The sequence below is a fragment of the Ictidomys tridecemlineatus genome, chromosome 15, assembly GCF_052094955.1.
Source record: "Ictidomys tridecemlineatus isolate mIctTri1 chromosome 15, mIctTri1.hap1, whole genome shotgun sequence".
Taxonomy (NCBI): Eukaryota; Metazoa; Chordata; class Mammalia; order Rodentia; family Sciuridae; genus Ictidomys; species Ictidomys tridecemlineatus.
Genome location: NC_135491.1, coordinates 44318375 through 44336476, shown reverse-complemented (window position 1 = coordinate 44336476; position 18102 = coordinate 44318375). Strand labels below are relative to the sequence as shown.

General features: G+C 54.2%; 2 protein-coding genes across 12 annotated transcripts; one reads left to right on the top strand and one right to left on the bottom strand.

Annotated features, from left to right (window-relative positions):
• Positions 1-70: 70 nt before the first annotated feature.
• On the top strand, positions 71-3138 carry Acd (ACD shelterin complex subunit and telomerase recruitment factor). 4 transcript variants are annotated; one of them, XM_040278893.2, is made up of 11 exons: positions 71-306; positions 381-517; positions 682-775; positions 871-947; positions 1123-1167; positions 1259-1293; positions 1430-1581; positions 1660-1756; positions 2109-2479; positions 2593-2702; positions 2805-3138. In XM_040278893.2, the coding sequence occupies exons 1-11, from the start codon at positions 208-210 to the stop codon at positions 2914-2916; spliced, it is 1329 nt and encodes a 442-aa protein (XP_040134827.2). In that variant the 5' UTR covers positions 71-207; the 3' UTR covers positions 2917-3138. The 4 variants fall into 4 exon arrangements, with proteins under 4 accessions (XP_040134827.2, XP_040134825.2, XP_021577333.2 ...); XM_040278891.2 differs by having other exon boundaries at positions 179-306; positions 2611-2702; XM_021721658.3 differs by having other exon boundaries at positions 180-306; positions 2941-3138.
• Carmil2 (capping protein regulator and myosin 1 linker 2) lies at positions 3095-16458 on the bottom strand. 8 transcript variants are annotated; one of them, XM_040278888.2, is made up of 39 exons: positions 16238-16456; positions 15910-16001; positions 15766-15816; positions 14786-14848; positions 14538-14662; positions 14332-14423; positions 14057-14127; positions 13868-13941; positions 13653-13728; positions 13485-13573; positions 13270-13364; positions 13108-13194; positions 12915-13027; positions 12736-12813; positions 12534-12610; positions 12346-12450; positions 12084-12153; positions 11865-11946; positions 11680-11776; positions 11539-11596; positions 11230-11402; positions 10891-11053; positions 10710-10811; positions 9200-9328; positions 9001-9114; positions 8674-8834; positions 8496-8583; positions 8189-8341; positions 8011-8071; positions 7337-7572; positions 6456-6556; positions 6013-6376; positions 5812-5934; positions 4747-4783; positions 4307-4378; positions 3962-4183; positions 3730-3777; positions 3346-3423; positions 3095-3258 (listed from the first exon to the last, which is right to left on the bottom strand). In XM_040278888.2, the coding sequence occupies exons 1-39, from the start codon at positions 16275-16277 to the stop codon at positions 3146-3148; spliced, it is 4173 nt and encodes a 1390-aa protein (XP_040134822.2). In that variant the 5' UTR covers positions 16278-16456; the 3' UTR covers positions 3095-3145. The 8 variants fall into 8 exon arrangements, with proteins under 8 accessions (XP_040134822.2, XP_040134820.2, XP_040134823.2 ...); XM_040278886.2 differs by having other exon boundaries at positions 3730-3810; positions 16238-16306; XM_040278889.2 differs by lacking the exon at positions 3730-3777 and having other exon boundaries at positions 16238-16458.
• Positions 16459-18102: the final 1644 nt, after the last annotated feature.

Sequence of the window (18102 nt, the reverse complement as noted above, 5' to 3'; positions counted from 1 at the left end):
AGAATAACTGGACCAGAATGCAGCACATGCAGCAGAGAGCTGCACACAATTTTCCAAACAAGATGCTCTACTACTCACGCGGGCGCGCACGTGGGCGGGGCCTCGGTTTTGGACCCGCCCAACCCCTTCCTCTTCCGATGAGAGGCGGGGCTACGGTGTCCGCGGGAAACCCCCGTCAGCCGCCTTCTACTAGGTTCTGCTGCAGGAATGGCGGGTTTGGGGAATCTGGTCCTGCGGCCCTGGATTCGAGAGCTGATCCTGGGGTCAGAAACACTTTCAAGTCCACGAGCCGGGCAGCTGCTCAAGGTGAGCCCCTAGTCAAGGCCCAGAGCCCGGGTGGGAACCGAGGTAGTGGTATTGACGCGGGTCGCTGCCGTCAGGTATTGCAGGACGCAGAGACCCCGGGCTCATCCCACGCGCCTGTTGCCCCTGACGCCGGGGCTATGCTGCTTGTGTCGGACGGGACCCACAGTGTCCGGTGCCTGGTAACGCGCGAGGCCCTGGACACCTCGGACTGGTGAGAGAGACACCGCCGGGCTCAGGGAGGTCTCAGCCCAACCCGAGAGCAAGATAAGATGTTTGAGCCCGAGGTGGGTGGGCTCTCCAGTGGAGAAGGCGAGTCCCAGGCAGATGGGGCTTGTATTCCTAAGGGCTGGTCTTTGAGGGTCGCGCTCGCCCCAGGGAGGAAAAAGAGTTCGGATTCTGTGGAGCTGAGGGTCGGCTACTGCTACTGCAGGTCTGCGGGGTCCGCATCCAGGTCGCCGAGGGCTGCACGGTGAGTGGCAAGGGCAGGATGGGAGGATAACTGAACCTGGCATCTCATAACAACTTCTGAGCCTGAGACTTTTACCCCCAACTCACTTCCTTCAGCCTGCAGAGTTCTACCTCCAAGTGGACCGGTTCAGCCTGCTGCCCACCGAGCAGCCTCGGATACTGGTTACTGGTTGGTAAGTGATTCCTCCAAGGGCTGGTGGTGTAGCTTAGTAACACAGTGCTTACAATGTGTAAGATTCTGACAATCCCAGCACTCAAAGAAAAAAAATACCTCCACCACATGCATAGGCTTTTGGTTGGGAGGGCTTGGGCCCCAAGTAACACTACTTATTATCCTCTTTCCCTCAGCAACCAGGACTTGGATGTGCAGAAAAAGCTGTATGACTGCCTTGAGTGAGTCTGGGGTTGTGCTCTGGGGCCAAGTGTGGCTGGGTCAGGGGATGGCAGATCTGGAACCTGAGGCCTGTCTACTGTCTTTCTATAGGGACCACCTTTCAGAGTCCACCTCTTCCAATGCAGGTACTAGTAGGGATTGCCCAGTGACCCTAAGTAATTCCCTATGGAGTTTCCTTTCTGTCATCACTGTGCATTTTCAGGAAGTACCCCTACCACCTTATATTTCCTCCCCTTTGATTACTTGGTCTCCTGTCCCCAGGCCTAACACTGTCCCAGCTTTTGGATGAAGTGCAGGAGGACCAGCAGCATCGGGGGGCACTAGTGCATCTAGCTGAGAGCTGCCTAGTGCTGGCAGGCCCTTGCACAGCACCCCCGCTCACCCACTGGGCTGCCTCACGCTGCAGGGCCATGGTTAGTATCAGGCTTCCCTTGGGAGATGTCAGGATAACGAATTGGGCAAAGGCCAGGCTAAGAGTTCACATCCCACAGGAAGAAGCTGTGTACTCTGTCCCCAGCTTATTGCTGCACATTCCTGAAAATGACCAGCAAATTCTAAGCTCTCTGGGCTCAAGTCAGAAGGTACAAGGTAAGGAGAACTGGAGAGGTCAAAAGAAGAATCTCTAGAACCCAGGGCCCACAGTGCTGATGCACATCCCAAGAACCCCCAAACTGGTTGTGAGTTGTCCCTATCAAAACTTGCTCTGCAGGACCCATCTTGGAACCTGATCTCTAATTCTTCCTCATCCAGTTCCTCAGGGGAGATGGTGCTCAGGCCACAAGCACTCACTGCTGTCAGTAAGGTTCCCAGACTGCACAGGATGCTGTAAAAGTTTGCAGCAGTGATGGGGTGACTACAGACCTTGCAGGCCTGGCTGAGCTCTTGGGCCACTCAGCTGGTCTGAGAGGACTGTACCCATAGTGAGTCTCTTCCTTCCCAGGAACTCCTGCTTTAACCTGTCACATGCCATTGGAGGAAAGCAGTGCCAGCATCAGCCTTCTGCCTGCCCTCCCTTTGGCTGCCCCGGACCTGGTACAGAAGCACAGCTCCCAGTCCCTACCTGCCATCTGCTCAGCCTCTGGATCCCCGCCCTTCAGTTCCCCACACCCCAGTCATACATCCAACTCCCCACTCCTGAGCTGCACTCCCAGTCTCTCGCCCATCGACCATAACCCCAGTCCATACCAGGCCCATGTGACCAGGGCCCAGAAATTTAGCCTGGAGTTCAGAGAGCTAGGGTTGCCCCATAAGAACCAGCGGTCTTTTCCAAGGACTGGAGCCAAGGGAGTCCAGGAGCCCTGCCCTGTCTGGGTGAGTATTGCCCCTCTGTAATTGAAGAATAGAATGGGGAGGGCCCTGAATAGAGCTGGGAGTTGGGTAAGCGTAACTTTGAAAGGAATTAGGGGTCTTGTTGATCCCCCCAGACACCACACCCCTTTCAGGACCCCCCAAAGAGGCATCGTGATGGTTCCACCTTCCAATATGAGTATGAACTACCCTGTGCCTCCCTCTGTGCTCAGGTCCACGCTGTCAGGTGAGTGCCTGGGGCTGCCCTTACTCTGTTGTTTTATTTATTTATCCCAGATTTTTTTTCACATTTACTTACTCTGTTATTGAGTTTTTTTGTGTATTGCAGTGCTGGGGATGAGAACCCAGGGACTCACACTTGCTGGGCAGATGGTCTACTTCTAGGCTATATCCCTAGCCCTGCCCCTACTCTGATGGTCACCAGTTCCAGGCAACCTTGACCTGTAGCCATGGTTTCTTCCCAGGCTCCCTCCCCAACTTGTGGCATGGGTCTTGCACTTTTTGATGGAGCCACAGCCAGAGTCTGAGCTAACTCAAGTGTGAGGAGTCATGCAGGCACATCAGAGGATATGCATGTACAGATCTGTGTCTAGGTGTGGACAAACTTATGTAGTCTGCTTCCTTCAAGTTTTTTAATAAAATAATCTCATGCGGCAAGAGAAGAGAGGATCAGGGGTTGGGGCCGCCGCCTCTTTGGTCTGTGGCTGGGGAGGGTGGGCTCCTCTCGGGGCTAGAGGGCTCTGTGGGCTGTGGGAGCAGAGGCTCGGTTCCAAGGCCAGATCCTGCAAGGGGTGAGTGGTAGAAAGAAAGGATTAGGGCTGAGCTAAGTAGTTCTGCCACCCTCCCAATTGACCCTGGCCCCCTCTTACCTAGGCTTGGGGATGGGGGTGCCTCGAGCTTTGGCCTGCGCTTGAGGACAGGGGAGCGCTGAAGCCTCAGAGGCCGTTCTAAGGAGCACAGAAAGGTTAGCTCTTTGTGCATCCCCAGCCATTTTTCCCATCTGCAGTCATGTAAGAATGCACACACACTCTAAGAAAACTACTGTCTTCAGAGCTTCCCTGTTCCCTGTGTTGTCCTACCCCTTGTAGAAGTTGTTCTTTGGGAGATAGAGCCAGGATGTAGGAGGGCTTGTCAAACCCTTGCACCTGGCCTTCTGGCTCTTGGATTTCTCCAAGGGCCAGACCACAGAAAACCCAGGAGCCCAGCCTCCCCAGTCTCCTGCACTCAAGCACACATGGAGGTGTGTCCCTCACCAGCAGGGGCCTGGAGCTGGTCCTCATGCACAGACACTGCTCGTCGCCCTGCGGAGAGAGGCCGTGGCCTCAGCTGGCCATCTGGGGGAGGCCAGGGTATCAGGATACGCTCCCAATAGTTACTCCCATTCCAGCCCTTGCCTCCCATCTTCAGAGTCTCCACGGGAGACAAGTTTCCAGCCAGGACTCCCTAGGCCCCAGCCCAGGGTTGGGGATGGTTTTGCCTGCCTACCTTCATTCCTGGGGCCTAAGCAAGAGTCCTCTGGGAGGCCCAAGCTGTCTGGGGAGGGGCTGGCTCTGCAGGGTCTTGGGCTGGGACAAGGGGAGGGAGGTCCTGGACCATCCTGTTGGCCCCAACCTCGTCCTCTGAGCTCTGCATTCAACTGCTGTCCCAGTGTCTTCCAGGTGGCAGACTCAGGCCCCTGGCCCCCTGGGCCAGGTCTGCATGAGGGGTCTGCAGGGAAAAGGTTGTCAGCCAAGACCTGGTCCAGGCCTTGGAGATGGGTCTGAGCAATGGTCTTACCCCCTCTCTTGCCTGTCCCTGCACCTCCCATAACTCAGAGTGGCCTTTACTCACCAGCAGAGACAGAGTGGGTGCGTGACTTCATCGAGATGGGAGGGGTCTCCGTGGAACTGTCCATAATGTCACCTGCAAGTTGGGGCTAGGGACTCAGACACCAGGCATTAGGGGCAAGGGAAAGAAAAAACTCTAGTCCCTCCCCCTCCCCCAGAAGAGTAATTGAGGTAACAACTATCTTTTCTTTTTTGGTACTGGGGATTGAACCCAGGGATGCTTAACCACTGAGCCACATCCCCAGGCCTTTGTATTTATTTTTTAATTTTGAGAAAGGGCCTCACTAAATTGCTGAGGCTGGCTTTGAATTTTCAATCTTCCTGCTTCAGCCTCCCAAGCCACTGGGATTACAGGCATGTGCCAACGTGCCCAGTAAGGTGGGGACTATCTCTAAGGATACCTCCCTGCCCCTAATATACTACCTTACCCAGATTCCCACTTACCATCTGAGCCAGCTTTCTTGATCTCACCATCTTTGCTCTGTAGGAAACAAGACAGTCAAACCCCAGCCCTGCCCCTCTCACCCTAGCCTTGTCCATTTATTCATTCTTATTATCACCCAGCCACAGAACATGGCAAACCCACCCCCAGCCCCCTGAGAGCTCACAGTCTGGGATGACAGGTAGTTGGCACATCAAAATATGCATGCACATTTGTAGATACATAACGGTATTTCTTAATTCTGTGGTACTTGTCACACTTTGTTTCTAAATGGAGGCTGGGTTTCACTTTATACCATGTTCTTCCTGAAAAGCTATTAAGTAGATGGTACATAGGGTTGTGAGTATGTGCACGTGGGGGTGAGGGGTGGGGTTCAAACCCAGAATTTTACACATACTAGACAAGTGTTCTACCACTGAGTTATATCCCCTAGCTTTTTATACTTTTGAGACAGGGTCTTACTAAATTGCTCAGGTTGGCCTTAAACTTGGAGTCCGCTTGCCTTAGCCTCCCCCAAATAGCTGGGATTATAGGCATGGACTACCACACCCAGCAGGATGGACTGTGGTTCTTAATAGGGACTGTGATTAAAAAATGACATTAGCAAGGCAGCCAAGGAAGGAACTACAGGAATGGCAGAGGAGGAACCTGGTGTAACCCATGATGAGACTGCATGTGAAGCAGGGAGGAGTCATGCTGTGGAACACCTGAGGAGGCCTATGGTGGCGAAGACCCTATAGGACCATGTAGCAGGATTAGGAGTTTGGACAAGGTCTTGAGGGGAAGTCCCGTGGCTGTTTCAAGTATAGGTAACAGGGTCTGATTTCTGTTAGATCTGCAGAGGAAGTACTTTCTTAGGTCCTAGAAAAGATCAGTATCCTGTGCCAGGTCAGAAGCCAGAAAGGAATAAAGTTAAGTCTGAGACTATTTTGAGAGGGAAGGGAGTTGAACTGATAATTAAATTTGTATGTGTCATAAGTCTCCTCCCCCTTGGTCACATATGTCACCCACAGATTGCCACATGTCTTCTGCCCCCTCACTTCACACTCATGACCTCCCCAACTTACTTGCTTCCTCTTGCCTTCGGCACCCCCACTGCCTCGGCTTACGCCGATCCTCTGCAGCATCACTTGTACCCGCTGTTCAAAGGATGGGGCCAATTCTGTGTCTCCCCGCTCCAAGGGCCGCCGCTGGGACAGAGATAAGTAAGGAGAGAACCCACTGCCCTTAGTTCCAGAAGAGTCCTTGTCCCTGTCACCAGGCCTCACCTTATCAGGTCTGGCACCCAGTGTTGCCTCCTCCTCCTCAGCAGGCAGCAGTATCATGGAGTAGGCCTTGCTCTCCCGTGTGTAGCGAGGCCGGCTCCTGCGGGCAGTGTCAGGGCTGCTGGTGCCTCCCTCAACCCCACCAGGATCTTCACCACGCCCAGGCCGCGCTGGTGTCCGCAGCAAATCTCCAAGTGTGGCTTTCCGGGTACGGGCTGCTGCCCCAGGACTGGTCTCTAGATCAGGCCGGGGACCCCGTGTTGAACGAGGCTTCTTAAAGGCAAAGAGAGTGCCCAGCTTCTTTCGAAGTGTACGGGGGACAGGAGTGGGACCCCCCTCAGTGGCCAGGTCCTCCTCTGGGGCCCAGCTGTGGGGATAACCAGCAGTAAGTGCAGAAGCCCATGGGCAGCACCCCCCTCCCACCCTCAGCAATGCCCCTCGCTCACAGACGATCCTGCTGGATCAGCCTTTTGGAGAAGAATTCCTCCACACCCTCATCCACGCGGGCACTGAGCCCATTCCCTTCCTGTGGTAGGGCTGGAGGCACCTGGGGAACACCATGAGGTCAGGGGTCAGGACTGGGTGAACTTGTATCTTCTCCCTCCAGTGTAGCTGTTGACCCTGGTTAACACTAGGAGCTGGGGTAGCCTTAGCTGACACCAGACCCTCCACTGTCCAGTATTGGGCAGGAGTGCTCCCTCTCACTGCTGCCCCAGCCCCCCAGCCCACACCAGTTCTTGTCCAAGTATCTCATTCCCTGAACCACCAGGCCACCAGTAGGCTACAGCCCTCCCACCCCGCGGGGGTCACATATTCCTACTTAGCACCCACTGTTCCCAACAGTTCCTGCAGTACCCCCACCCCCACCCCGGCCTGCTGCCGGCTTAGTGGCGCCGGCTGCTGCGTCAGACCCTCAGGGGGGCCTCAGGCCAGCTTCTGCCTTCTGCTGGTACCCAGCCCATGCATGCATCTCCCCAGTTATACACTGACTGGTCTCGCAGGAGTCGCAGGATTGTCCCCTCGGCTCGGCTGCCTAGCACCTATCAGTAACACCCGGGGAAAGAGGGCAAGACGGACACCCTCCCTCACAATCCACCCATGCAGCGGGCCACTCTGAGGCGCATCCCACATGAAACCCACACACCAGTGGCCTCTCAGGCATGGCCTGGGGTAGTGGGTAGTTGGGAAGAAGCCAGGACGCGACCGAGGACCAGGTGGCCTTGGGCCCCCACAACCCGACTCCCTGCCAGCCCTCACCCGTTAAGAGCCATCAGGCCACTTATGACCCTTAAATCTAAAAGCCCCTGAGTGGGGGAAGGGCGCTCACCTGGGGGCCCCCCGGCGGTGGGCGATGGTGGTGCTGGCGGCGTGGCCGTGGCCGGGCCCGAGTCGGATGGCGCAGGGGTTGTCCAGCGGGTGGCAGGTCCATGCGAGGCAGCGGGCCGGCTGGGGGTCCGGGGGCGGCAGGGCTTGGAGAGCCGCGCGCGGACGGCCCCGCCTGGGGCTCCGCATCTTCCCCAGGAGCCGCCAGCTCGGGCTCCCGCTCGGCTTCCTCAGCAGCACCTGAGGCGAGAGCACCAGAAGAGCAAGGAGCAGGAGTCCGAGGAGGTGGCGGCGGAGGCGCTAGGGCGGCGGGGGACCCGCCCAGGGCGCGGGGAGGGGCCCGGCTACGCCGCCAGCCCCTCCCCCGCCGCCACTGTCCGTGGTGCTGAGCGCGGCCCCGAGCGCGCGGCTCCGCACCATCATCAAGAATGCGTGTTCTTGGGGTAGGGAACAGCCAGGGAAGGCTAGGGAGCCGGTGTTCTGGCCCAGATCTGCTCAAATCTCACTGTGCTGACCTCAGCTTTGCAGGTTGCACAGGGTCTTGGCCTGGCCCAGGCAAGAGTTAGAAAGTACTGGAAACAGGACTGAATGAGCGTCAAGGTGACCAGGTCCCCAGGTCTAATGGAGTGAGTTTCAGCCCGCTTGAGTAAACTCTCCTCCCCCAAGACCTTGACTTACCAGAGGGAACCAGGTGAAAACAGTGACTGGGCTCAAGCCATTTTCGTGATGGACAGTCATCCTGGTGAGGAGGGCACAACTTCAGGCTGAGGGCACAACTCCAGAAAAACTGTTTCCATATCCCAGAGCAAGATGGAAAGATTTTGAGTTCTAGGCCTTGAATTTTGAGACTGCTTACCTTCTTCTCCTCCTCCTCTTCCACTTCCTTCTCTTCCTCAGGGAAGAAAAGACATTCCAATTCCCCAGGTCTGAGGGAGCAGGATTCACCTCCATCCAGTGCTGGTAGGGCAGGGGGCATTGCTACTGGTGCCTGCTCAGCAAGATTCTCTACCTGTAATATCAGACAACCTAGAGATGGACAGTGCTAAGGGAACTCTGAAGTAGCCCTGGACTACATGACCCCAAAGGATATTACAAAGCCCCTGCTAGGTGGATGCCCAGGTCACAGCATGTGTACATGTGCAAATATGTACACAACTCCTCACCAGCCGATCCCGGGCTGCACTTAGACCGGCCAGAGCCTGAGTCACAATGCTCTCTGCCAGGGTCCTGGTGACTGATAGCCGCATATCCCTATGGGCAGAAAAGGGTGAGGGTTAGTGTGCTGGCTGTGCTCAGCCTTACCAAAATCAGCCCCACCCAACTCAGCCCCACCCTGCTTACCTGAGCCTAGTGAAGATATCTTGCAGCAGCTGTTCTGGAAGCAGTTCTGGGAGGCCCTTTGAGCCTACAAGGACCCCTTCTAACTGCTCCCTCCAGCCAGGTCCCTGCAGCATTTGTGGGCAGAGGCTCCTTGTTGTGTCCAATGTGGCCTGAGTGAAGTCCTGGACAAAGGTCCAAGTATGATGAGGGTATAGCTAGGACCTATGTCCCTTGGCTTGAGGCTATGACTCTTACAAATCCCTCGTTGACTCAATTGATACCATTGTCAGGTCTATAGGATGAGGATATGCATATGGAGGTAGAGCTGAGGCAGGAGTACCATCTCACCTGGATGTCCTGGTGGCAGAGTTTGCCCACCTGTCCCAAGAGGCTCTCTAGCTTCTGCTGCAGTTGCCAGTGATGGCTTGGGGAATTCCCAGCTTCATCCAAAATGGGGAGTATCTGAGGACCAAAGAATAGAAGGAGTTACAAGTTGACATATGACTAAGAGGGGAAAGGTCCTTATAATGGGAAGGGGAGTGCTCACGCTGAGAGAGAAGTTGGCGTTTTGGATGGCATCCTCAGCTTGGTGCACAGCAGCTTCACCCTGAGGCCCAGCCCCACAGCCCAACAGCTCCATGTGCTCCTGCACCGACTGACACAGTTCGTTCACTTCCTGGGGGCATTAGGGATCAGTCCAGGCCTAGTCCCCTCCCAGTCCCCCAGACCTGCCTACATCCCTCCCAGGATCTCTAAAATTATACAATCAGGCCAGCTGCTTAGGAATCCTGTTTAAGGAAGAGAGCAGTGTCTCTTCCTTTGGGCCATTTTAGGGACTCAATGCTTCCTAAGTGCCCAGAACAGGAAGGAAAGAAGCTGTGAGTCATTCTGTGTTGTAGAAGCTCAGTCTGTCCACCATCCGCCTAGACAGAGCATGGATGGATGGGTGGGTCAGGGGCTGGGGGAAAGATGAGAGTGAGAAGTCATGGAGGAGGGACTGGGGAAGCAAGGGATATTATTTTCTAAATATCCATCTTTTTTTAGTTGTAGTTGGACACAATACCTTCATTTTACTTATTTATTTTTATGTGGTACTAAGGGTCGAACCCAGGGCCTTGCACATGTTAGGCAAGCACTCTACCACTGAACTACAACCCAAGCCCCGCAGGGATAACTCATGCTGAGGTGAGGAGTACATTTTGTTGTTGTTGCTTTGGTTTGGTTTTTGTTGTTGTTATTGTACTGAGGCTTGAACCCAGGGCCTTGCACATGCCAGGCAAGAGTTCTATTACTGAGGTATATTCCCAGACATTTTTGGTTTTTAATTTGAGACAGGGTCTCACCAAGTTGCCTGGGCTGGCCTTGAGCTTGCATTTTCCTGCCTCAGCCTCCCAAGAAGCTGGGATTACAGGGATGCACTGCTGCACCTAACTGAGCAGTGCATGTTTAAGAACTGGTCCAGAGTCAGGACCAAGGAGGACTGTGAGGGCTCCAATGTGGCCAGGAGGAAACTGGATGGATCTGGAAGGACACTTAAATCTCTGTCCACAGCACTTTGGTGGTAGTGGACACCAAGGAAATTGGGCCCCAGGTTAGAGAATTGGGCTTTGGAGAGATGAGATCACTTGAATGTGTGTAGCATGCAGCCACCATAGGATGTTGGATCAAGATGTCTGAAGCTTAGGATTGGGAATGCAAAGGTGGGGATGTCTTGAAAAGTCTAAGTAGTGGAGGGATGCAGCCAGAGATGGAGCTGCTGGGTTTGGCCACAGAGGTGAGTGGAGAAAGGAGGAGAGTGCTGTTGAGTGGAAAATCAGAGATGAGGCTACAGGAAGTGAGGGAAGATTTTAAAATACTTCCTGTCTTCAACAGGAAAATCTGTTTACATACTTAAATTAGGGGTGTTATTTGGAAACCTATTTCAGTAGTGGCTGGCTGTCTCTAGATCAAGGAGAGGAAATTTTCTGAGACAGCAGAACTCTGGCACCTTGGCCCCAGGAAAGTCATACCCTTAGACTTATGGAGGCTTACTCAAGGTTGGGGCAGGCAACACTGACCTGTTCTGAGCGATCTGAGACCAGACCCAGTGGCTGAAGGCAGGATGCACGGTCAGAAGAGACAGGATTTGCCCGGTTGTTCCTCAAGAGACAGGTTTGGATCTGGGAGAAAGAGATATTTAGAAATGGCAGGGGGCAGAACCATTATGTGGAGAAGCACAGGGGAGGAGGGAACCCCCACCTGGTGGACTGCACGGGCAGTTAGTTCCGGGCGGCTACGCTGTGCCTGAGCCACATCATTCAGTGGCAGAGGCATGTTCTTCAGGCTGTGGTTCTGCTCCAGGGCCTGGGCCACATCCAGCAAGCCCAGAGCAGATGTTTGGTTCCGGTCCCATATCACAGACCTGGGCCAGGCTGGACTTGAGTTGGGAGTAGAGCCCCACAAGGCCACACCCAACTCACAGGCCTTGCCCATTCACCCACTGGTCTGCTCCTTCAGCCCTGCCATTTATCTCAGCACTCTGCTTATTGCCACACCCTCCTACCCTAATGGTCCCACCCCTAAGATGACCCTGCCCACCGGAGCCTTGTGTTGATTCGTAGTGCCTTGGCCAGCATCTTGGCGCCTGTGTCCCCCATGGCATTTCCGCTGATATCCAGTGATGTCAGGTTAGGATTGGTACCCAGGGCCCGCAGCAGGACACTGGCGCCTAGCTTTAGCCTTGACTCAGCCACAGACAGAGACTGCAGAGGCTAGGGTTAAAAGAAAGCTACTGATAATGGAGTTAAGTGATTAGCAATGGGAGTAGACCACAGGATCTGAGGAAGCAAGAAAGAAGGGTCAAAGGGGTCTATTGCCCGAGGACCTTGCAAGGTCCTGTGAACTCACACAGTCATCATCCTGCATAAGCTGGACAATCCGGTGCAGGACGTCATCCAGGGTCTCCCTGTGGACAGGGATGCTGTTTGGTCAGGGGCCTAAGGCAGTGGGGTTCTGTCTGGGATAGCCAGGGGTGGGAGGGAAGCTCACTTGCACCGGACATTGAAGTTCCTTCCAAGCGCCACATGTCTTAAGGATCGGCTCCTCCCAATGGCCAGCACCAGGGTCACCATGTCTGAGCCGAAACCTGGGGGTAACTAGAGTCATACACAGGGGGATGCTGTGGGGGCAGGGAGGGGTGGATGATGAGAGGACATGTTCCCCGGCAGCCTCACCATTATCTGCCAGATCCAAGGAGCTCACAGCACTGGCATCACACACTAAGTCTTGTATCACCTGGGCACCAGCCGAGCGCAGCTGGAAGTACAAAGTGGGATGCTCAGGCCACTTAGGCCACAGTGGAGAGGACAGGTGGCCAACAGCCCCATTCTTCCCCTCTCCCAGTCCCATTCCTGGTATGTCTGTGCCTCTCACACCTAGAGCAGCATGCTCACCTCACAAGCACTGAGGTCCAGATGCAGGTCATGAATGTGCGTATTGAGTGCCAGGCCATCTAAAAGGGCCCTGGGAAAGGATGGATGTCACAGGGGATAGCTGGAGTTGGGAAAGGTGGCCCCAGGAATCAAACGAATACCAAGAAGTCAGGATCAGATGTGGGGAAAGTTGTGGGTGCTTTGGGAGCAGGGTGAGACACCAGAGAACTGGTTAAGGGGTTGCTGAACACATGAGGACATGAGGGTGTGCAGAGAAACTGACCTGAGAGCATCAGGTGGCAGCTTGCAGCCCGCCAGGCCCAGGTGCCGCAGTGTCCCGGCACGGCTAAGGAAGAGCTGCAGTGCGGCAGGTGCGGCCCGGGACTTCCTGGGGTGGAAAGCAGGAGAAGTAAGCTTCAGGGGCAAGGAGGCCTCTAGCAGCCTCTTCCTGCTCCCACCTGTCCCCCTTACGTGCGGGAGAAGACATTTCTTGAAGCATCGAGGTAGCTGAGGTTGGAGCAGCAGCCTCGGGACAGTGCTGCAAAGAGCTGTGGGAGGGGGACATTGGTTACAGGTTGGAAGACGATGGCCTGACCACTCCCACCCGCTCTTCAGTCTACCCTGCTTGGGCAACCAGGCCCCACCAATCTTCCCCTCATGACCACCCTCTCACAGTGTCCAGGGCAGCGTCAGTGCCTGCGAGATTCAGGAACATCAGAACATTAGGACGACGCAGGAAACTATAGAGGCCCTGGTGGAAGGATGGCAGCCAGAGTCAGGGATCACCTTCCTGGTGCTTCCTGATATCCCACTGCCTGCAGCAACCCTAATCTCTTGATTACAGTCGCTCACCCCATTGTCTTCAGAGGCCCCCAGGGCCCCAGGATTTCCAGAAAGGTCCAAGTGGGTCAAGGCAGAATCAAAGTCGGCATTGATGGCCAGTGCCCTGCCCAGAGCCCTCATTCCTGAAGAGGGTGAAAGGGGTGATCCATCAATCAGGCAAATGCCCCTTCCCTTCTCCCACCCGACTGGCCACCCCATCCACCTCGCTGTGTCAGTCCTGTCTGTGCTAGGCTGAGTTTCTTCAGGGCTCCTGGACGATGCTCTAGGTGTCTGCTGAGTGCAGCCATGCCTGGGGATGGGACAGTGTTGTGAGACTTACCTCCTCCAGCCTCTTGCCCCAGGGCTATCCCAGGCTCAGCCATACCTCTGTCATCCAGCAGGTTCCCTGCCAAGCTGAGTTCCCGAAGTCCAGAGCTTGATTGTCCTGCCAGTGCCTGGGCTAGTCGCCGGACAAAGTCTCTGAGGACCAAGACCTCAGGCATGAGACTTAGACCCGAGATTCCCAACCATTTACCAGGCCACTAGCCCCCAGTCCCAAGTCCTGGATTGCCCTCCCCAAACCCTACCCTGTCCCCTTACCCTCTTAGGCCACAGGTCTCCAGCACCAGCTCTTCCAAGTGGGACGACTGGCTCATCATGTGCAGAATCTGTTCTGAGACCTCGAGGCTCTGATACCAGAGGATAATGGCTCAGGAGACTGCACCTGGATCCCCACACCCTTGGCCCCTCCCTGCCCTACACCCTCACCAGCTTCATGTCCACACAGGAGAGGCACCGGAACCATAGGTTGTAAGACAGGGCAGCTACACTCAAGGCCAAGTCCCTGGAGGGAGCAGGCAGAGACAGAGCTCAGGGCTTTCTGGCCAGATTCTAGGACCAGCAACCCCTTCATGGAGAGGCAGAGGCCCGGGAATGTGGCTCCTAGAATCCTCCACCCCTTCTAATCCTAGCAGGCTCCGCACCGGCTGCCAAGGTGGCTGAAGTCTCCTAGGTTGAAATGGCGGCAACCCTGACGATGATAGATGGTGTCCACATCCTGGATGGGAAGAAAGTGTCTACAAACAGCTTCAGGTCACAAAGGGTAGGGAGGGTCTCAGCATACATGGAGGACCAGATGCCTCCAGAGCCCCCAGAGAGGGCTCTACCCTCACCCACTGAATCTCCTCTTGGAAAGGAAAGCCATTGTAGTCACACAGAGCCTCGTAGGTCTCCAAGAAGCCACCTGGGGAGGTAGGTGCCAGGGGTATGATAGAGGAAAGGAGAGAGACAGAGGTCAGAGATGGAGGAAGATCAGATCCAGGTGGGGTGGTGGTTGTGACCCAACCCAAGTGGTTCTGTTCAGTTGGGAGTCCCCCAACTCCAGGGGTCTGGGGCTAATAGGTAGGGGGAGACTGGAAGGTCTATATGGCCCTGCCTTGGCCCTCACCACAGGGACTGCCAGGTGCAGTGGACTCTGCAGAGCTGCTTCTCTCCAATCGAGCCAGTATGGAGGGGGGTGTGGGCTTCCGGAATAGCTTCCTGGGAAGGGGATAAAGGAGAAGAGGCAAGGGACTTCTAGTCCCTGAGAGGTGCCCATCCAGAGCATCTCCTGCTGCCCTCATTCGACCCTTTGCAGTAATTTTCCAGACTCACCCAAGGGTAGAGCGAGGGAAGACCTTCTTGATGGCTGCAGCCACATGCTTGGCCATCTGTTCCAGGGCAGCTACACCAGGAAATTCCAGGACCAGCTCAGGCAATGATTCCAGCTCAAAGGTGGCCTGGGGAGGGAGGGTAGGACTGCTGGCCCCAGCTCCATGTGTGGGAGCAGATTTCCCTTCCAGAACTCCATGTGTAGGGAGTGAAGACTAGGCTGCAGGCCCAAGTGGTACCATACGTCTTACCTGAGGAGGTGTCTCTTGAAGTGCCATGGCCTGGACTTCCAGGTAGCTGAATGTACAGTCCACCTAGGGGGTGCCTGGATCAGCTGGGACCAAGCCCTGAGCTCACCCTCATGGGAGCCCAGCTTTTTTTTTTTTAATTGGTTGTTCAAAACATTACAAAGCTCTTGACATATCATATTTCATACATTAGATTCAAGTGGGTTAGGAACTCCCATTTTTACCCCAAATACAGATTGCAGAATCACATTAGTTACACATCCATGTTTTTACATAATGTCCTATTAGTAACTGTTGTATTCTACCTTTCCTGTCCTCTACTATCCCCCCTCCCCTCCCCTCCCATCTTCTCTCTCTACTCCATCTACTGTAATTCATTTCTCTCCTTGTTTATTCTCCCATTCCCCTCACAACCTCTTATATGTAATTTTGTATAACAATGAGGGTCTCCCTCCATTTCCATGCAATTTCCCTTTTCTCTCCCTTTCCCTCCCACCTCGTGTCTCTGTTGAATGTTAATCTTTTCTTCCTGCTCTTCCTCCCTGCTCTGTTCTTAGTTGCTCTCATTATATCAAAGAAGACATTTGGTATTTGTTTTTTAGGGATTGGCTAGCTTCACTAAGCATAATGTGCTCTAGTGCCATCCATTTCCCTGCAAATTCCATGATTTTGTCATTTTTTAGTGCTGCGTAATACTCCATGGTGTATAAATGCCACATTTTTTTTTTATCCATTCATCTATTGAAGGGCATCTGAGTTGGTTCCACAGTCTAGCTAGCTATTGTGAATTGTGAGGAACCCAACTTTTTGAGGAGCCTGGAGCCCAGAGCTAAACTTGTACAGACTGTCCTCTTTTTTTGCTGCTTGGAGCCTAGTGCTGGAAAGCCTGAGACCACAGGGCAAAGACAACTCTGCAGAAGCAGCCCCTAGACAAGGAAGCTTCTGGAGGGAAAGTGGGGTGGGGGCCAGGCCCTGGGACTCACCCTCAGTGGGAGGCAGGTGTGGAGCAGGTAGGCCCTCCATCGCAGCAGTGCCTGGGGGAAGACAGAATTTGATTCTCTAGGCAGAGCAAGAAGTTTTTTGCTGGGCCCTAGCGTTCTCCCAGGTTCTATTCCTTCCCACCATACCAGGATATGACTTCGTTCCCCGCTCTCCTGCGGTAGCCAGGTTTTCAGGAGCAGCTCAGCCTCCTTGGGCCACAGGAATCTGGTGATCTCGCCTGTGGAAGGACCGTGCTGGGTTACTTTGGTCATGCTGTCAAAGCTCCTCGCACCCATGGTTTAAGCCAGGCTGGGCGCTAAGGGCTCATCTACCAGGCAGTCAGCAAGAAGTGGAGTGGATGCAGGGACGCTCCGGAGGTGCACAGTCCTCTGGGGTGCTGCTGGTGGTGGTGGCTTTGGTTTGGGGCCACGCTGCCTCTTCTGGGCCCAGTGGACAGGAAGGACCAGCACTTACCTCGCAGCTCACAAGATATGCCGTCGGGGGTCTGGGCCATGGGGCCAGGCCAGCCTGGCGACCCAGCGATCTCGGGCAGGAAAGAGCGGCCAGAGGAGAACACAGGAAGCGCAGGCCCCAAACGGCACTGCAGCCACCTGTTCCTCCCGCAGCGGAAGGTACGCGCCAGCGCCGCTTCCTGCCAAGCCGCCCCCAGCCCGGCCCCTCCCCGCGGGCTGAGGCTTGCCCGGATTGGGGATTGTCGGGTGTGAGGGCGAGTTCCAGCTGCCCACCAGTCCTGTCACTCAGGAGCCTCTCCGCCAGAGTGCACACACGGGTGGCAGTGGTGTGACGGAGATTCTCGTTTGTCCCGTGCCGTCTGCGGTTCCCCGCGCCCTACTTCCACCCCGCTCTGCAGTCCCTGCCTCGAACACGAGGAGGCGCTGCCGCCCGGGGATCCCCATGGCACATCCTAGTTGGTTCCCTCCAAAGTCCAGACTGGGGAGTCGTGTTGCTCCGAACCTGGGGTATGTGACTCCGCGGAATCCATGAAGGGATAGAGAAAAAAAAAAAAAAAAAAAAAAGGCCAGATGAGCCCAGACCCCTTCTCTGCCCAGCACGGTGACCCACGCCTGTAATCCCAGCGACTTTGAACGCTGCAGGAGGTTAGAGAAAGTTCGAGGATGTGGCTCAGTGGTAAAGCACCCCTGAGTTAAATCTCCAGTACCAAAAACTGCTCAATGAGACAATGAGATAAGGAGCAGTGTTTTACCCTCAGCCAGGCAGAAGTCAAAAGACTTGGAAAGTGCCAGGTGTGGTGGTTCATGCTTGTAATCCCAGACAGGATCTCAATTCTGAGGCAGGAGGATGGCAAGTTCAAAACCAGCCTCAGCAACAGCGAGGAGGCGCTAAGCCTAGAAGTGAGACCCTCTCTCTAAACAAAATACAAATTAGGGCTGGGGATGTGGCTTTCTTATAAGCAGCAACTTTGAGACCCTGTCTCAAAATAAAACATAGGTTTTATTTTGTAAGTCTGAGGTAAAGCACACCTGAATTCAATTCCAGTAACACAAAAACAAAAAACCCAAGACACAAAAAGCATGAGAGAATACTGTGCAGTGATCCTTGGGTTTCTTTTTCAACTCTAGCTACCCCTCCCAGACTTGGGGCTTGGAGATAGTGGGAGCATTCTCGAGATATGATACCCTCCCAGCCCCCCACCAAAACCAAACAAAAACAAAAAACCACCAAATTCAGTTCTGTTTCAGCTACATAGCTGGACTTCCTCCTCTCAAAAGCAAAACAGCCTCACTGGCATGCATGAAGCTCTGTGTTTGACCCTCAGTACTGCAAAAAGCAAAATCAAATTCAATACCCACTTACTGGTTCCCCCAAAAGACTGGTCTTAGGAGAAAAGTCGAAACTGAACAGCACCAATTTGAGGGAAGCCTCCTTCACTTAAGGAGGACTTGGCTGGAAAGGATGTTGCAAATGAAGAACTGCACAAAGGCAAGAAGAAGCTCTACTACCTCCTGTATTGAAAAAGAACTTGGATTGAAACCAAGATTCTACGGCCATGTAAACCAAAGACTGTCTATAGGATGATAACCGAGTCTTGCCACAGTTTGGCCAAGAATGCAGACTGCCTGATTTTATTTATTTATTTAGTTTTTGGTGGTGCTGGGGATTGAACCCAGGGTCTTATGCATGTAAGGAAAGCACTCTACCATGACACTGAGCAAGTTACTTAGCCTTTCTGGTCTCCTAATTCTTTTTTTTTTTTTTTTGGTAGGTCTAGGGATTGAACCCAGGACCTTCCACAACACTGTACTACTGAGCCACATCCTCAGCCCTTATTTTTTATTTATTTTTAGTTTTAGATGGAT

Coding starts and splice junctions, on each gene's coding strand:
- Acd (XM_040278893.2), top strand. CDS start 208: ATGGCGGGTTTGGGGAATCTGGTCCTGCGGCCCTGGATTCGAGAGCTG. Junction 776..870: donor AGGTCGCCGAGGGCTGCACG/GTGAGTGGCAAG, acceptor CACTTCCTTCAG/CCTGCAGAGTTCTACCTCCA. Junction 1,168..1,258: donor AAGCTGTATGACTGCCTTGA/GTGAGTCTGGGG, acceptor GTCTTTCTATAG/GGACCACCTTTCAGAGTCCA.
- Carmil2 (XM_078032530.1), bottom strand. CDS start 16,059: ATGGGTGCGAGGAGCTTTGACAGCATGACCAAAGTAACCCAGCACGGT. Junction 14,663..14,785: donor TTCAAGAGACACCTCCTCAG/GTAAGACGTATG, acceptor CTCCCTCCCCAG/GCCACCTTTGAGCTGGAATC. Junction 11,597..11,679: donor AACTTCAATGTCCGGTGCAA/GTGAGCTTCCCT, acceptor CCCTGTCCACAG/GGAGACCCTGGATGACGTCC.